We start from the raw sequence: 15693 nt of genomic DNA on the forward strand, positions 1-15693 counted from the left end.
AGCAGCACCTAGGGAAGCAATCTTTCCAGCCAGCGTCATCAGCACCAAATGGGAAATTATCAGAAATGTAACTTCTTGACCTCTGTCCTGAGCCTACTTAAGAAATTCTGGGGATGGGAATCAATAGCCTATGTTTTTCTAAAGTCTCATCCAGAGGGTGGGTGCAGGCAAAAGTTTGAGAACCAGAGCTATAGCCTGATTCAAGGCTGTAGTTACTCACTTCCTAGTTTTCAAAATTGCAGATTGTTTGTTTCTAAAATGGGAACAATAATAGCATCTTATTTCCTAGAGGTGAGGAGAGGAAAATGAACGAACGTATATCGAATGGTTGGCCCAGTATCTGACAGAGAGGGAAGGGTTAATAAACGTTAGTAGAACTCTCTCCCCTCTATGATTCCAGAACCCACTGCATCATGGGTTACCATCTCAATTTCCACTTATGCAGTATTAATAAACAGAGTTTCATTTCCTGCACAGACTACTACAACAGACATGCAAGTCATTGCCCTGAGCTTCTGGAAAACTTGTATAGGATTGCAAACTTAGATGAACGACTTCTTCTTTGTCCCTTCTATCTTTTCCTGGCTCAAAGCCATGAAGAAAATAACACTGGTTATGAAGATGCCGCAATAGCATGGTCTCTGACTGACCCCTGGTCCTAAGTGCCACTCAGCTTTCAGCTGTCTCCCACTGTCCTGGAAATAGGCAGAACTAACTGTAATCTGTTTCTTTTCAATTCTGAGTTTCCCAATTACAAACAATGATAAATGAAAATTCTCTCTTTTCTTTATCATTAAGCAAAGTAAGAGGATAATTGGATTAAATCCTCTTAGCGAATTATAAGAACCAGACTTAAACTGGGGTATGAGTACCACTTTTAAAAGGGCTATTACCATTTTATCTACCATCCTCATCATTACAGACTCATGCCTTTGACACTGTGGGAACTAATAACAACATAATAGCATCGTTATTATTGAAGCATTTTTAAAAGCTTATTTTCCTGTTTTACAATACATTTCTCTGTAAAAGAGAAATGAGAGAGAAATAGTTTGCCCTCCAACTGGGGACACCTATTGAGCAATTGAGCAAACCTGAAGCTTGAGTAATGACCAAGCAAAAGACATAGTTCATAATGGATGTGAGCATCCCCCAGAGTTGAGATTCAATATCTCCATATTATCTGACTGTAATGATTTCTGTTTGGAAGACATCCAAGAAGTGATACACATCTGTTAAATATGATGTGCGTGCGTGTGTGTGTGAGTGTGTGTGTGAGTGTGTGTGTGTGCACGCGCGCGTGTGTGTGCATGTGTGTGCGTGTGTGTGTGTGTGTGTTCACAGGGATAAGCATCCACATATGTATGTGACTGTGAGAGGAGGCTCACATGCCAGACGTCATCTTCAACTCTCCTTCCTCGGGGGCCCTATGCTTTTTCTTATTTTTAAGATTTTTTAAATGCTTTGTGTACATGTATTTTGCTTGCATATATGTTTATCGACCACATCCATGTCTGGTGCCTATGGAAGCCCCAAGAGGGAGTCTAGAAGCCCCTGGAGCTGAACGATGGCTGTGAGCTGCCAGGTGCATGTTTATAATTATACTCAGGCCTTCTGGAAGAACAGCAAGCGCCTGTAACAAACTGAGCCACCTGTCTAACCGCTTTCATCTTGTTTTTGTAGCTATTGTTTTTAAATGTTTATATCTTTACTTATTTTTATTATGTGAATGTTTTTGCCTGCATAGATGTCTGTTCACCACTTGTGTGCCTTGTCACTGTGAAGGTCAAAACAGAGCATCTGATCCCCTGGAAACAGGAGCTACTGGCAGCTGTGAGCTACCATGTAAATACTGGGAATCAAACCTGGGTTCCCAAGAGTAGTCAGTGCTCTTACCCACTGAGTCATCTTTCTAGCTCCTTCTATTGATTGATTGATTGATTGATTTGTTGGTTGATTGACTGAGGAGGATCTGCCACTGAGATCTGGAGCGCCTGGATTTGACTAGGCTGGTTGACTAGGAAGCCCCAGGACTGGGATTAAAAGCCTGCGTCACCTCAAAGGCTTTTATCAGCTCTGAGGACTGAGCCCAGTTGTTCACACTTGTGCGGGAAGCAGATCACCAACGGAGTTATCTCCCTAGGCCCGTGATGTGATTTGCTTTGGAAGAAAACAGTCCCTGTATTCAACGGTGGGTTGAACAGGTAAATCATTGACCTCTTACTGTAAGCCGCCCATGCTGCAGGCCACCAATGGTGACCAACTGCACAGCACCAATGTCATCGTTGTCAACAATCTGAAACTGCTCCCAAGTGATGGCCCGAGACTGCCCCTCGAGGAGATTCAGACCTACAAGAAAAGATAGGAACATGTCCTCCAACATATCTGCTTAAGGTTAAGAAGATTTCACTCATAAATCTAACTCAAAGTTGTATCTTCAAATGCTCTTCACAAAACTTGAATACAGCTTGTGAGCTCTACTTTCAGTCTGACAGTTGATTCCTTAAGAACCACGACGATTCCAGAAACTAACAGCTGAAGGAAGAAGGCAGAAGATAAGCTCACAGAGGTCCCTGATTTAAATGACTCCACAGGGAACTTATTAGAGATTACATCTATGTGATTTTAAAAGACAAGAGTTAGAAGGGGTTTTACATATGACTTACGAGAACATATATACCCCATGGGGTGGGGAATCCACAGTACTTCAGTATCCTTATATAGAGCTACTGTATCTGGCAACGTTTAAGGATGTTAGCTGCAGAGCACTTGGTGCTATGCGAAATAGGACATACATTAGTATAAACTCTAATTAGAGATGGATTTATGCAACTAAAGGGATGAAATAAAACCTCCACTCAGACACAGTACACCAGAGGAAGTCGGCAGAGTCTCAATCACTGTTAACAGGGAAAACACGGACTCTGAATAAAGGCCTACATCACCATCAGACATTCTTATCTCTCGGTAGAACTGGGAATTGACAGACAGCTCACTTTTTGCTCATCTACCTCAAACTCTTCTCGGATACAGTGGCTGTGTCTTCATGGAGACACCAGAACAACAGAGTGATCTATATATCACTAAAAAGTTGTGACCAGCTCAGCCATAGCTGTAGCTTGGACTGTGAAATGTCTCCCAAAGGCCCACATCTTACAGGTGTGGTCTCCAGGGTGGTGGTAATGAGTCAGGTGACAGTGCTTTTAGAAGACAGGACTTGGGGGCAGATCTTAAGTCACTGTGAACACGCCCTTGAAGGTGACTGGGGAATTCAGCCCCTTCCCCACCCTGTCTTTTTGCTTCCTGGCCAGGAGCTGAACAGCTTCACTTTCCCACAAGTTCCTGCCACGATGTGCCAGCTCGTCCCAGCCCTAAAGCAACAGAGACAACTAATCGTGGACTGGATTTCTAGATCTGTGCTCACCTGTCCTCTTTATAAGCTATTGTCTTAGATATTTGTCACAGAGAGAGAGAAGACTAACGCCCTCCCTTCCTTTTCAGGATAAGATGTACCTCAAAGTCTGTTTCCTGGGGAAATTGGACTAAAGCAGCTATGACTGTAAGAAAAGAAAAAATAAAGCAGAAAGGGAGAAGTGTGAAGAGGAAGGGAAGGGAAGAAAAGAGAAAGGGGGCCTAAAGAGGGGGAAGAGCTCGGGAGAGAGGGAGGATGGTGAAAAGAGAAAGACAAGCATATACAAATAAGCTCCCTGGTTCGGACGTAGGGGTTTTGAAGTGACATGTGCACACACAGCACAGCACATGCACAATTATGGGATACATCAAAGGAGCATCCAAGAAAACCAAAAGCCAACAGACACATCAAAATGCTAACAGTAATAATGTCCATATTATATATAGTGGGGTAATGAAGCTATCCTTCTATTTAATATATCTTCTAACTTTTCAATAATAGCAGATACCACGTTCATAATAAGTAAAAATTCATTTTCAAAAGGCTTGTAATGTCTCCAGCAACCAGACCCAGACCTGGGCTCCCTTGATGCATGTGAGCATCATCTCCTCACTAAAACACAGTAACCTACACAAGTGTAGCATTTGGTTGACCAATTCCTTCATTTCTCTCATTATCCCCCAACAGTCAGAATTATACGCTTAAGCTTAAAACTGAAATCAGACACGGATATATCCCTCTTAACATGACCTACTGCACCGCGTGAAAGTATGCTGTGAACGTCATTGATGGTATTAGCGAGAAAGGGGAAGCTGTCTGCATTCCACATTTGCATCTGATCTAAATATATAAACTGCATTCATTCAGTCTACTTGGACTTGAGTGGCAGTGTAAAGGCCTTTTCTTTCTTTCTTTCTTTCTTTCTTTCTTTCTTTCTTTCTTTCTTTCTTTCTTCCTTTCTTTCTTTCTTTTTTAAGCTGCTTAAGCTACTATTTACTTATTTTGGTTTCCATGCCACCCAACAAAAAATAGGACCAGGGAACGAGTTCCTGGCTGCACCTGGCTCCCACTCCTCTGCGAACTCTGAGCCAGAGGCCTCTTCTCTCTCGGCTCTGCTCTCAGTCAATATCACAAGCAGCCGCTCTCTTATTGATTTCTGTTGGAATGGGGACACTTTTATGGTGTCTCTCACACAAAAGGAAGGTAGCCGGAGGACTCAAGGATGCTGGATTTCAATTTCTCACCAGCTACTGGGTAAAAGCAGAACAGGGATAACTGCCTGCTCTTCTTGGTCTCTCTGGGTTTCCACTGCCTCGTGGATGAAGTGGAATAAAAGCATTTTTCTTGACCAGTGCACTTCCTTGTGCTTCCCTCAGGACCACACCCGCACCTGTATTCCAGGACACCCGGGGCGCATTCGTGTCCGCTGTTCTGATGGAGATGTGGACCGTGATGGGGGCGCTCCTCTCAAAGAAGAAGTCATATACCTCCACCTCCAGCTGGAAACAAACAGGTGCACATGAGCTGCGCACAGACAATTCAGACTTAAAGTCCAGTCAGTTCTGGGCTACACACACGACAAAAATGGATCCAGATTTGGTGTTGCTATTCTCTATTGTTTTAACTTAAATTCTATTTTTAAAATTAATTTTATAACCAATTGAAAAAATCATATCATATAAATACCTTTTTAAATAGACATAATTTGACCAAGCTGCACAACCACCTCCGAGGGAACTGTTTTTCCATTGCACCAAAGGTCCACCAAAGGTCCCCGTGCCTGCTACTGTTCCCCTCCTTATCACTCAGCCTGCCCAGGCACCAATACCTCTTTTATGGCCCTATACAATGGCCCTTTCTAGAAATTTCACTTAAATACAATCCATTGCAAGGCTATTATGAGCCATTTCACTAACCATTTATTATAGAAAGTAACTTATTTTTGTTAGGTCATTCATTTCATGCCTAGATACTGTCTTTGGTTTTTGTATTTAATTCTTTAGTTGATCACAATTGTACGTATTTGTGAGGTGTAGTATACACACAGATACGCATATCTACACTCTGTGTCCTAATCAGATCAGGGTAATTGGCTTATCTATATTCAGCTCTTGGACATATCATTTCCCGATATATGGAACATACAAATCCTCTCTACTAACTATTTTGAAACATACACTTTAGTGTTATTATTTATTATTATTTTGTGTGTGTGTGTGTAAGAATACGGTATATGTGGAATATGTACACTTCAGGGGTACAAGCCTGGGTGTGCACAGAGACCAGAGGAGGGTGTTTTGTGTCCTACTCTGCCTATTCCCCTGGGACAGGGTGTCTTACTAAACCTGGAGCTAGGCTAACAGCCAGCAATCTCCTGTCTCCATTATTTCCATGGCCCTCAGGACTATAACTCCACAGTGCACTTCTGATCTCTCTGGACAACTGAGAGCTACGGTCACATGAAGACCACCTGGATTCCAACATGGCAGCCATGGGCTGGGACCAAGCCTGCTGCTCACCAAGATAAAATACCTTTCTTCAATCTGTCAGGCTGGTGTCTCTTCAGGCAGCCCTATGACTTGTCAAATCAAGTCTCCTCTGCGACACCGAGTGTAATAGCAGGCGCAGGAGTTAATGGAAGCAGGCTATCAAATACGTATTTGAAACCCACCAGATTGGATGCCTCCCCTCCCTTCCTTCTTACCTTGTAATGTCTCCTCTCAGGGTAACTGCTGTTCGGTGGCTGATAGGCAACCTGCATGTCATTTAGATCCCTCCAGGTGAACGAAGAGATGGCTCTGGTATGGTCCAGCAGGTGGGTCACATAGCCCTGGGGCGGGGCCTTAGTGATGTTGAACACTAACAAGGGTTTGGGGGTCTCATCTTCCTCACAGTCCAGAACTGAGGTCGTCAGGGGGGTCAGAATGAATTGGTCCACCTCCAGAACAAACATGGCCATGAAAGCAGCCCTGGGGGCCTGGTTAGGAATGCCCACTCTAATGCTGACAGGCAGCCACGCACTCTCTGACTTTTGAAGGAGAGAAAAACAAAAAGGAGAGGATGCCATGAGTGAAGCTGCAATGTATACAATGAAGCTGCAGCCCAGAGGATGGCCCAGCTGTGATCCCCCAGCTACATGTACAATCACCCGATGCCCACTGGAATGTTCACTAAATTCTTCCAAGGAGGAAACTAGAAAACTAGCAATGAGAGCCTCCTGGTGACTCCAGTGTGCGCAAAAGATTTGGAATGGAGCGCCTGCTTCAGTATCAGAAAAATCTCTGTGTGTGATTGACTGAGTGTGTGTGTGCGTGTGTGTGTGTGTGTGTGTGTATGCGTGTATGTGCGTGCATGCGTGTGTGTGCGCATGCGTGCCTGAGCACATGCATCACATTCATTCAGGAGCCCACGGAGGACAGAAGACGGCACCTGGCACTGGAGATACAGTTGTTGTGAGCCACAATGAGGGCACAAGGACAGAGAGTGTTCTTCCCTGCCGAGCTCTCTGCCTAGCCCTGGCTTGCATCTTCAGTACTTGTTATTTGTATGTTAGAGCAATTCCACAATTCCTACATTCCATGTTCCTCTCCCTTATAAATGGAAACTCGAGATTCCTACATATGAAATGAAAGCATGGAAGTAAAGCAGCAGGCAGGGTCTGGCACAGACACCAGTAACCTCCTCAGGTCGTGTGGTTTTAAAGACGGCAGGGAGAGGCGAGGGGAGAAGGGTCTCTGTCTTCATCCCTGGGTACCTGTGCAATTGGAGGGGATTGTCCAGTTGCCTAACAGGACAAGGGAACTGTGAGTGACCACCAAAACCAGAAAGGCGTCCTCCCCAAATGAGAGACCCATGTGAGAGATCTTCTACCTTCAGAAAAGGGCACCATGACACTGAGGTCTCAGTGAGGGGTATGGGAAGGACGAGCCTGAGCTTTGCTGTTATGGGACCGATGTGACCCACTGCTGAGAGAAGCAGGCTCAGTGATCAACATCAAAAGCGTTTCACACGCCAGAACTCTGGATACTGGACCTGCCGTAAGGATAAAATGCACACAAGTTTTTCTTCAGTCTGAAATCTGAAAGATTGACAGATGTCATCCTGCATCAGTCTCAACTGGAGCTCATAATAAATAAATAAACAAACAAATAAATAAGAGACATCAGATTTCAAAAGTAAGAAAGGCGCTATATTCAAAATGTATGTGAGTCTGTTGACTCCAGACTCTGAAACACTCTCATTCACTATAGAAAATAAAAGTATCAAGAAAAATAGGGAAGACTTATCTGGGGAAAAGGATGCTGAGCTGACTCCCCAGCCAAGTCCCCCAAACCCATGAAGGCTGAGACAGGGATAATGCCACACCCCTTGCCTCAGGCATCAGGAGAGAATGTTCCTCGTAGAGCCTTACACTGTACAGGCAAGGCAAGCAGAGAGCTGTGTCAAGGCCCACCCCTTAGGAAGTTAGATTGCCAGAAGCAGAATAATGGTGGATAAGTCTCATTTAATACTTGGGAGTCCAAAATTATTTCCATTTATAAGTGGGAAGGTAGAGAGACTTAAGAGTTAGAGATCTTGTTTAGATTCAACCTGTCCTTGTGTATGTCAGCAAGTGATACGTGAGTGTTCCCATGCCACGTGGGACAGAGGACTGGCTCTGGAGTCATCCTGGATCCTGATCTATGGGGACCATCCTTCAGAAGTCAGAAATCTAGTGCCATTAAGCTAGAGAAATAAATCATATTCTACTGACTGCAGAAAGTATTGCCAGGGGTAGCTCAGGCTACGAAGGAATGAACCCTCCCTTCTGGGACAGAGGGAGAGGCTCTGTGATGGAGTTTTCCAGAGAAATCAGGAAATTTCCTTAAGACAACAAAGCAACTTGAAATATCTGGCAAGCTCAAAGCATGAAATCATTTTCTATTAGTTCCTGAGCAGGTAAGATCTGCCTCTGCGGTACCCTCTCTCAATCCCCCAGCCCAAGCACCAGCCAAAGGTCCAGAAACCGGCCAGCAACATCGGGAAGAGGAGGTTCTCAAAAGAGAAGCAGAGGAGTCAGCTCCCTTTTCCCATGGCTGAGTGATGAGAAGCAACATTCTGGGATGCCAGAGGGACTTTATCTGCCCATGGCATGGTGCTGGAAAATAACCGGAAAGATAAATCTTGGTTTTAAAGGTCTAGGACTCAACACTGAGACCAATTAAGTTTAGAACTAAAATCTAAATAAATGCATTCTTCCTCCATTTTTCTCCCCCCCTGGAACTCACTTTGTAGACCAAACTGGCCTCAGATTTGCAGAGATCTGCCTAGTACTGGGATTAAAGGCATGCACCACCACAGTTGGGCAATAAATACATTCATTAAAATGTCAAAAAAGATAAAAAGGATACATATGTCCATAGTACTTACTTTCTTAAAAGAAAGATTGTATCAGAAATAAGAAAACCTGATAGCCTTACATTAGAAATGAAATTGCCAGCGACGCTAATAGAGTCCAGGAACTGCCAGAAGAACAATTTTCACCACACATAAGAAGCAGTCAAAAGAGCCCTCTGCAAGTCTGGATTTAAAATAAGATCTATATAAGTTAAAGAACATTTGTTTGCTTTCTTGTTGTGCTTGGGTTCAAACCCACACCTGTGCATGCTAGAAAGAAACCCTAACACTAAGTGAATAGCTCCAGCCTTTAGAATACTTTTAAATTTAAACAAAATATGGAGTAAGAGAAAGAAAGGACTTTCAAATATGCAAATTTAGGTCAAATAAAATATACTATATTCTATAAGACGTGTGTGTGTGTGTGCAGGGTGTGTGTGTATGTGTGTGTGCTAGTGTGTTATACTGAGAATCAAATCCAAGACTTTGCACATGCTAGGAGACATTTCCTTTTTACTGGCAAGAATATATAAAAAACATGACAGAAAAAAATCCACATGTATCCATTATTACTATAATATATTTTATATTTTTTTTTAATTACAAAAAAACTATCATGGAAAGAAAATGCCCAGTCATGTAGACCTCACATAAAAGACACTGGGGTTCATAGAAAGATTGGAAGTAAAAGTGTAACCCAAATTTATGATGTGCAAAGGGACCAGAGTGGCCCCATTCATTTCAAATAGATGGAATCAAGGCAAGAAGCATTTAAACGGACAATGTGTACAGCTGAAATAGACAGACCACCCGAGACAAAAAAAAATGCCTATAAGCAGCATTATATTTAGTATTGTTCTGGTCAAACTCGTGGGGAAGAGAGCAGAAGTAAAAGGAATAATTACAGGAAAAGAAAGGCCCAAATTATCATCATTAGTAAAGATATAATTATGGTCTTTTGAATCCCAGAGAATTGAAAATTTCTTAAAATAATTGAATTTAGGAAAGAAGCCAGATAAAAGAAAATTATCCCAAAAAGTTGCATTCCTATTTACCACCAATCACCAATGAAAAGACACCACAAGAGGAAAAGATTCTGTTCCTGGTAGTTTCACAAGAACTTCTCAGACTGGATTTAATAAATGTGCTTGACTCACACAGAGGGAAGTCTCTTTCCATCGACACATAGAATGACGTTTGTCCAGGGGAAAGAGAGATGTTCTGTACGAGAAGACTGGGCATGCCAAGGTTCTCACATATCAATTCCTCCTCACAGAATTCGGTTTTAATCTAATGTTGATTTAAACAAACAACTTAAAGGCTTTAAATGTAACCTACTTTATTATTGATCTGGACTCGAAAATGAGGCAAGAATGACCAAGGGAAGTCTAAAGGCAAGCGGTGTCAAGGCTTTCAGTTAGAGCAGCATGGTACCAGCAAAGAGTGGGGAAATGGACAAAAAGTTAGCCTGTGGGTCATTTACACCACAAAAGGATTTTCTAACATCCATGGGAGCTAGTGCACACTTGTAACAAACAGCTCTGCAGATTTGGCTGCAGAAAAGCTGTGTGATAAAACTTACCTTAGGTGTTAAAGAGAAATGTGGAAAGAACAACCTTTAAAACCATAGAAGAAACTGGTCTGGGGTAGAGCACTTGCCTAGCACTCATGAGCGCCTCCGTGCAATCCCCAATACTGATAATAAGTAATTCATTAAGGTAATGGAGAAAATTATGAGTGAGTGGGCATTTAGTCCATCAGCAAGAATACACAGCCACAAAAGCAGCCACAGGACAAGCTTCACGGCTTCGCAGAGAAAACGATGCCACGAAACAACATGAGCTCTGGGGCCTGTGGTTCTCACTGTGTGTCTGTGTGTAAGAGAATAGCTATCAGTAAAATCAGGTTGGTTTTCTTCTTATTTTCCCATGTTTTCAATGCTTTTTTCCCAGTGTGCACACTGCCCTCATAATTATTTATAAATGAACATGTTTTGAGATTTGTCCAAATTAAAAGAAAAATCCTAAGAAGTTCATTTAGAAGGACATTACCTTCTAAAGATGAAACTGACCTAAAAACACAAATAAAGCCTTTGCCACGGTGAGGGACTAACTATAAAAAATCAATCATAAAGAAAAACAGCTAACATCTTTAATGGAGGTAAAAAGTCATTGGTAATGAAAGAGTTTTTTAACAAAGCAAACAGACAATATGTGTTGGCGCAATGGAGTCCAGTTTTGATCTGTCCGCCATAAGACAACCATACATAAATAGCAAGGCCACAGCTATGAACAGGAAGCTGGGCCTATTATTCCCAACCTGGCTGACCACGAGTTCTTTCTGTTGGTGGCTGTTCAGCAATGATACGCATATGGTTACCACGTGCCAAGCTCTGTGGCAAACACTTCATAAGGATTGTCTCATTTAACCCCCTCACCTACTAAGAGTTAGGTTCCAACACCCTCATTTAAGATGAAGAAAATGAGACCTATAGTCCACAGTCAGGTGGCTATTAACTATATGTCTGAACCCAAGCCATCTGGGCGCCAACATTCATAAGTGCTAGCAACAGACAGGGAAACCTGTCCTTTGCAAAGCTCCCTGGCTGATTTAGCTGATGAATTAGGCAACACTCCATCTAAGTTTTATTTCCATGACTCAACCATAAGATTCTGTAGTCCTGTTTCATCATTTTCTGATCATTTATGGAAACACCGATTTCTTGGGTAGTGATGCTCACCACTAGACTGGGTTTATTCAGAGAAACGCTAGTGGAAAGGCGTACAGTAACGCTGGAGGTCTTACCCAAAGTCGCCCTGGATAGCCTCACATCGGCATAAACCTGGGCTGCATCCGCAGGACACTATGTCCCCAATTTCCCTAACAAACTGCAGACTACGTGAACATTAGAGTAGCGTACTAAATATTTCATAAGAAGGCATCCACTTTGGGTCATCATTTCAGCGTGAAGTTGAAAGGAGGAGGGCAAGGAAAATGAAGACAGAGAGAGCTGGAGGAGCCTTTGGGAACCCCTCCCCTCGGGGACCCAGACCTCTGTCCCAAGGTCTCAAAAGCACAGGTGATTCACTCCACTGCAGATACGAAATGGGACTAGGCTGTCTTGCCTCTCAGTGCCTTGGGGGCTTACAGACCAGATGCCTTGATGTCAAGGAGAAATAAAGGAACACTGGAGAAAGACAATTTACAAAGGGTCAACCCATAAATAATGCTGAAGAGGGGATGGGGTGTAGGGTGTGTCCGAGTCCACTCTTACCATACACAAGGCTTCAGGTTCAATGCTCAGTGCATATGCGTGCTTACACTCATGCATATACATATATATATGTATATATGTATATGTATATATGTATATATATGTAGGTGGAAGACAGTTAGCATGTAAACAGCCCCAGTCCCTTCCTCATGCTGTAGAGCTACAGTAGAAACAAAGACGGAAACTACATGCTAATTTTACATGCCTAAGCTGCTGGTTGAAGCACTTCCAGGCACACCCCACAAGCCTGAGGTTGAACCCTCAATAGAGCAGTAACTCCTCTGAATAGACACCAGCATGGGTACCCCCTGGAACTGCTTTCCAACGAACCAGCTAAGGACACCAATGCGTAGCTCCAAACTCTACCTTGTACGTGGTTTTACTCCTTCTGTCCGTGAGCTCCAGCTGGATGGCAATATAGTCGACGTTGGGTGAAGGGGGGCGTGTGTGTTGGTAGCGAAGCCCCATCATCAGGAACTCCTCACAACTCACTCTCAGACTCCCCACTTCCTGCAGGCCCAGGGCACAGCTTCCACCGGGACACTTCAGCTCTGGAAAGCACAGCACCGCATTGAGACAATCACCTGAACAGTGACCATACAAACCCAAAGCCATCCTCCTGCCTTGGCTGTAGCTCCACTCACTGCCCCAGGACTCTTAACATAGATGTTTCTTCATGACTAGACTGTCATTGTTCTGAGAGGTCATAAAATTTGTTACAAGACAAAAAGCAAGTTGACCAGTTGTCTCATCTGACTTCGCGCACCAAAAGATAGATTGAAGGAAAAATAATTAAAGAGTTGTTTTGTGGTATTTAAATATCTCTGACAAATATGCCCGTGGCTCACTGTGAACTTCACAGTCCAGTCAGTATTTCCTTCTACATTATACAACCTCATGTGGACTGTCTGTCTGCCCACAGAAATCCCACCTCCCCGGCCCTGGTTGGTCTTAGCAAACCCTCCTTTAGCTCCTTGAACCAGCCTGTTTTTGAACCCATAACTGTCTTTCTTAATGTCTGTCTCTCCCTGTTGTATTTCACTCTTGCTGAGGGACTGATGCTCAAGGACTCTTCTTTCCTTAGTACAGGAAACAGATACTCTACTTCTTACCCAGCGCTTGTGGTAACACAATGACATGACTGACGCTCAACTTTAGCTGTGAGCTTCTGTCCAAAATCCCAGGCAATAATATGCCTGCCTCTAGGTCTTCCCACAGTTGCTAGAATATTACTACACAGATAGAAAGTGTTCAAAATGTTCAAAGTGTACTGACTAACACATGGAACACTGAAAAATACAGTAACTAAATGAATTCAGTTCAATCATCATCCCGGATTTCAATCGTGTCTGCTGCCTACAGTCTTCACTAGAACACAACCCAGCAATACTCAGTAAAGAACAATCCACTCTCAACACTGCTGTCGTTGTTATAATGGTAGCTGGAAAGTCATGGACACTATAATGTACCAGACCTGTGCTAAGCAAACTATGCCCTTACTCCATCTTTATACAGCTCTACAGAGAGCTGTTCTCTTTTCTAATCTGACGGAGGGTTAAACCCATTGATAACTAAAAACAAACAGCAAACCCAGGTATTTCTGGTTCTGTCTCCAAATTCACAGCCTTAACTAACCTACATTTTTCTTTTGTTGTTTGAATGTGTTTTAAGTTATATTTTAATTTTATTTTTATTTGGGAAAATCAGTTTTCTCCCTCCACCATGTAGGCCTGATGATCAAATTCAGGGCAGCAGGCTTGGAGGCCAGGGCTCCTATCTACAAAACCATCCCACTGGTGTGTGTGTGTGTGTGTGTCCAAAAGAATTGGTATCATAGTTTGAGTTTTGCGATCAGAGGATGATTTGGAGGTGTAGGCTCTCTCCTAACACCGCGTGGGTTACAGGCATTGAACAGATCAAGGTGGTGACAAGGACCTTGACTTACTGAGCCCTCTCACTAGCCCTAACTTACATGTTCAACAAGCTAAAAACCTATATTTGTTAAGCACCACTCTTCATCATAGTGCAAGATGAACATTTACAGCCATTTTGGTCAGTTTTGGTATCCTTAACTATGAAGAGGTACATACGGGTCTCTGAAAAAAAGCTGTGCGGCTGATCTCCACGAGGTCCCTCTGGCTTACGATTCAGCAGAACCAGCTTGCCGTGGGCAGGCAGATGAGTCCCCACTGGGTCCAGTCTGATGGTGCAGTCCAAGTTGGCTGTCCTATCATAGTCAAACTGGAGCAAGTTCTTATCAATGGCTTGGGACAATCCGTAGAATTCAGTCACTTCCAGCATATTGCTGCTCAGGCGGATGATGTTACAGTCTGGCTCCACAAGATGGACTCGCAAGAGAAAGGTTTCCATGAAGGTGTCTGTTTCAGTAAATCTGGAGAGAGAACAGGGTAAAGGGCTCATTCGTCAGTGCTCAGGTTCTTCTGAGACTTACATACTCATCTTAAAGATGGCTCTCCACGATCAGGGTCTGGTGATGTATGTCCCCAATCCCAGCTGAGGCAATTCTGCCCTGAGTATCCTGAGTATCTACTCACAGTCTAGAAAGACTAGGGGTCCTGAGAGTATATGTATCTTACCATACCCCTTCCACTTACTGAGCCCTCTCACTAGCTTCCACTCAGACTCAGACAAGGAGGCCTTTCAGGCAATCTGGGCTTTTTAATAAAACTCACTGGTCAGTTTTACTAGTAGTTGGAGGACAGCCTGGGATGAAGATTGCATTTGAGGCTAGCCCACACAATTTAGGGAGAACCTATTTCAAATACAATCAAGGCCAAACCAAATTAAGAACAAAAATTGTCCATCACAAAATATGAACTTTGGGTGGGGTTTGGTTCCATTTCTTCCTCGACTTTTGGCCTCTGCTTCCAAGGCTCCATCTCTACCTTTGAGTCCATGTTTTTCCTTGCCGCTTTCCTCCTTAACTATCTGATTTCCAAATCCTGCTCTCAAGATCACCATCCATCCTAGCATCTATGACCGCTGAGACCTGAGTCTCTCTTCTAGCACGTGCATAATAGAAGAGCTTAAGGGCTATATAGTTTATGGATGGAGCTTCAGTTTAGGAGTGAAGAAGCGTTGCATGTCAAGAACTTTTGTTCTTCAGAAATGCCACTGAATGGATGGGTCTTTAAGTCTAATTTGGGTGTTCAGCCCATCACCTGCCGTGTAAACTAAATGAGTAATTGTTTTGGTCCCAGCAATTCTGTTCTGGGATGTTTGTAGACTGGAGATGGACTGTCAGGCTGCAGAAGAGAAAGAGGTCAGGAATGATGTGTGCCCTGACAGGTGCAGCCCTGAACTGACACATCTGTGTTTTAGTAAGGCCTCTGTCCCAACTGCATAGGAACCTGCAGTGGGTATTATCCATCCCCTTTCACCAATGAGGAAACAAAGGCAGAGAGAAGTCAAAAAGCTTGACAAAGAGGCTGAAGAGGAGATTCCAGCAGAATCAACTGCTCCGAAGGAGAGAGAGCATGAGCAAGGAACTCAGGACCGCGAGGGGTGCGCCCACACACTGAGACAATGGGGATGTTCTTTCGGGAACTCACCAAGGCCAGCTGGACTGGGTCTGAAAAAGCATGGGATAAAACCGGACTTGCTGAACATA

At 43.5% G+C, this 15693-nt stretch overlaps 1 protein-coding gene across 1 annotated transcript in view; it reads right to left on the reverse strand.

Moving 5' to 3' along the window:
• Frem1 (FRAS1 related extracellular matrix 1) overlaps window positions 1–15693 on the reverse strand; it is a 152423-nt gene that overhangs the window by 103072 nt on the left and 33658 nt on the right. Inside the window, exons 4-8 of the mRNA XM_005352752.3 lie at window positions 14153–14454; window positions 12429–12613; window positions 6117–6440; window positions 4803–4911; window positions 2218–2349 (exon numbers count right to left, since the gene is read on the reverse strand). Of these exons, the coding sequence (XP_005352809.1) occupies window positions 2218–2349; window positions 4803–4911; window positions 6117–6440; window positions 12429–12613; window positions 14153–14454 (1052 nt within the window). The remainder of the gene's footprint in view (window positions 1–2217; window positions 2350–4802; window positions 4912–6116; window positions 6441–12428; window positions 12614–14152; window positions 14455–15693) is intronic.

The sequence above is a fragment of the Microtus ochrogaster genome, chromosome 10 (assembly GCF_000317375.1).
Source record: "Microtus ochrogaster isolate Prairie Vole_2 chromosome 10, MicOch1.0, whole genome shotgun sequence".
Taxonomy (NCBI): domain Eukaryota; kingdom Metazoa; phylum Chordata; class Mammalia; order Rodentia; family Cricetidae; genus Microtus; species Microtus ochrogaster.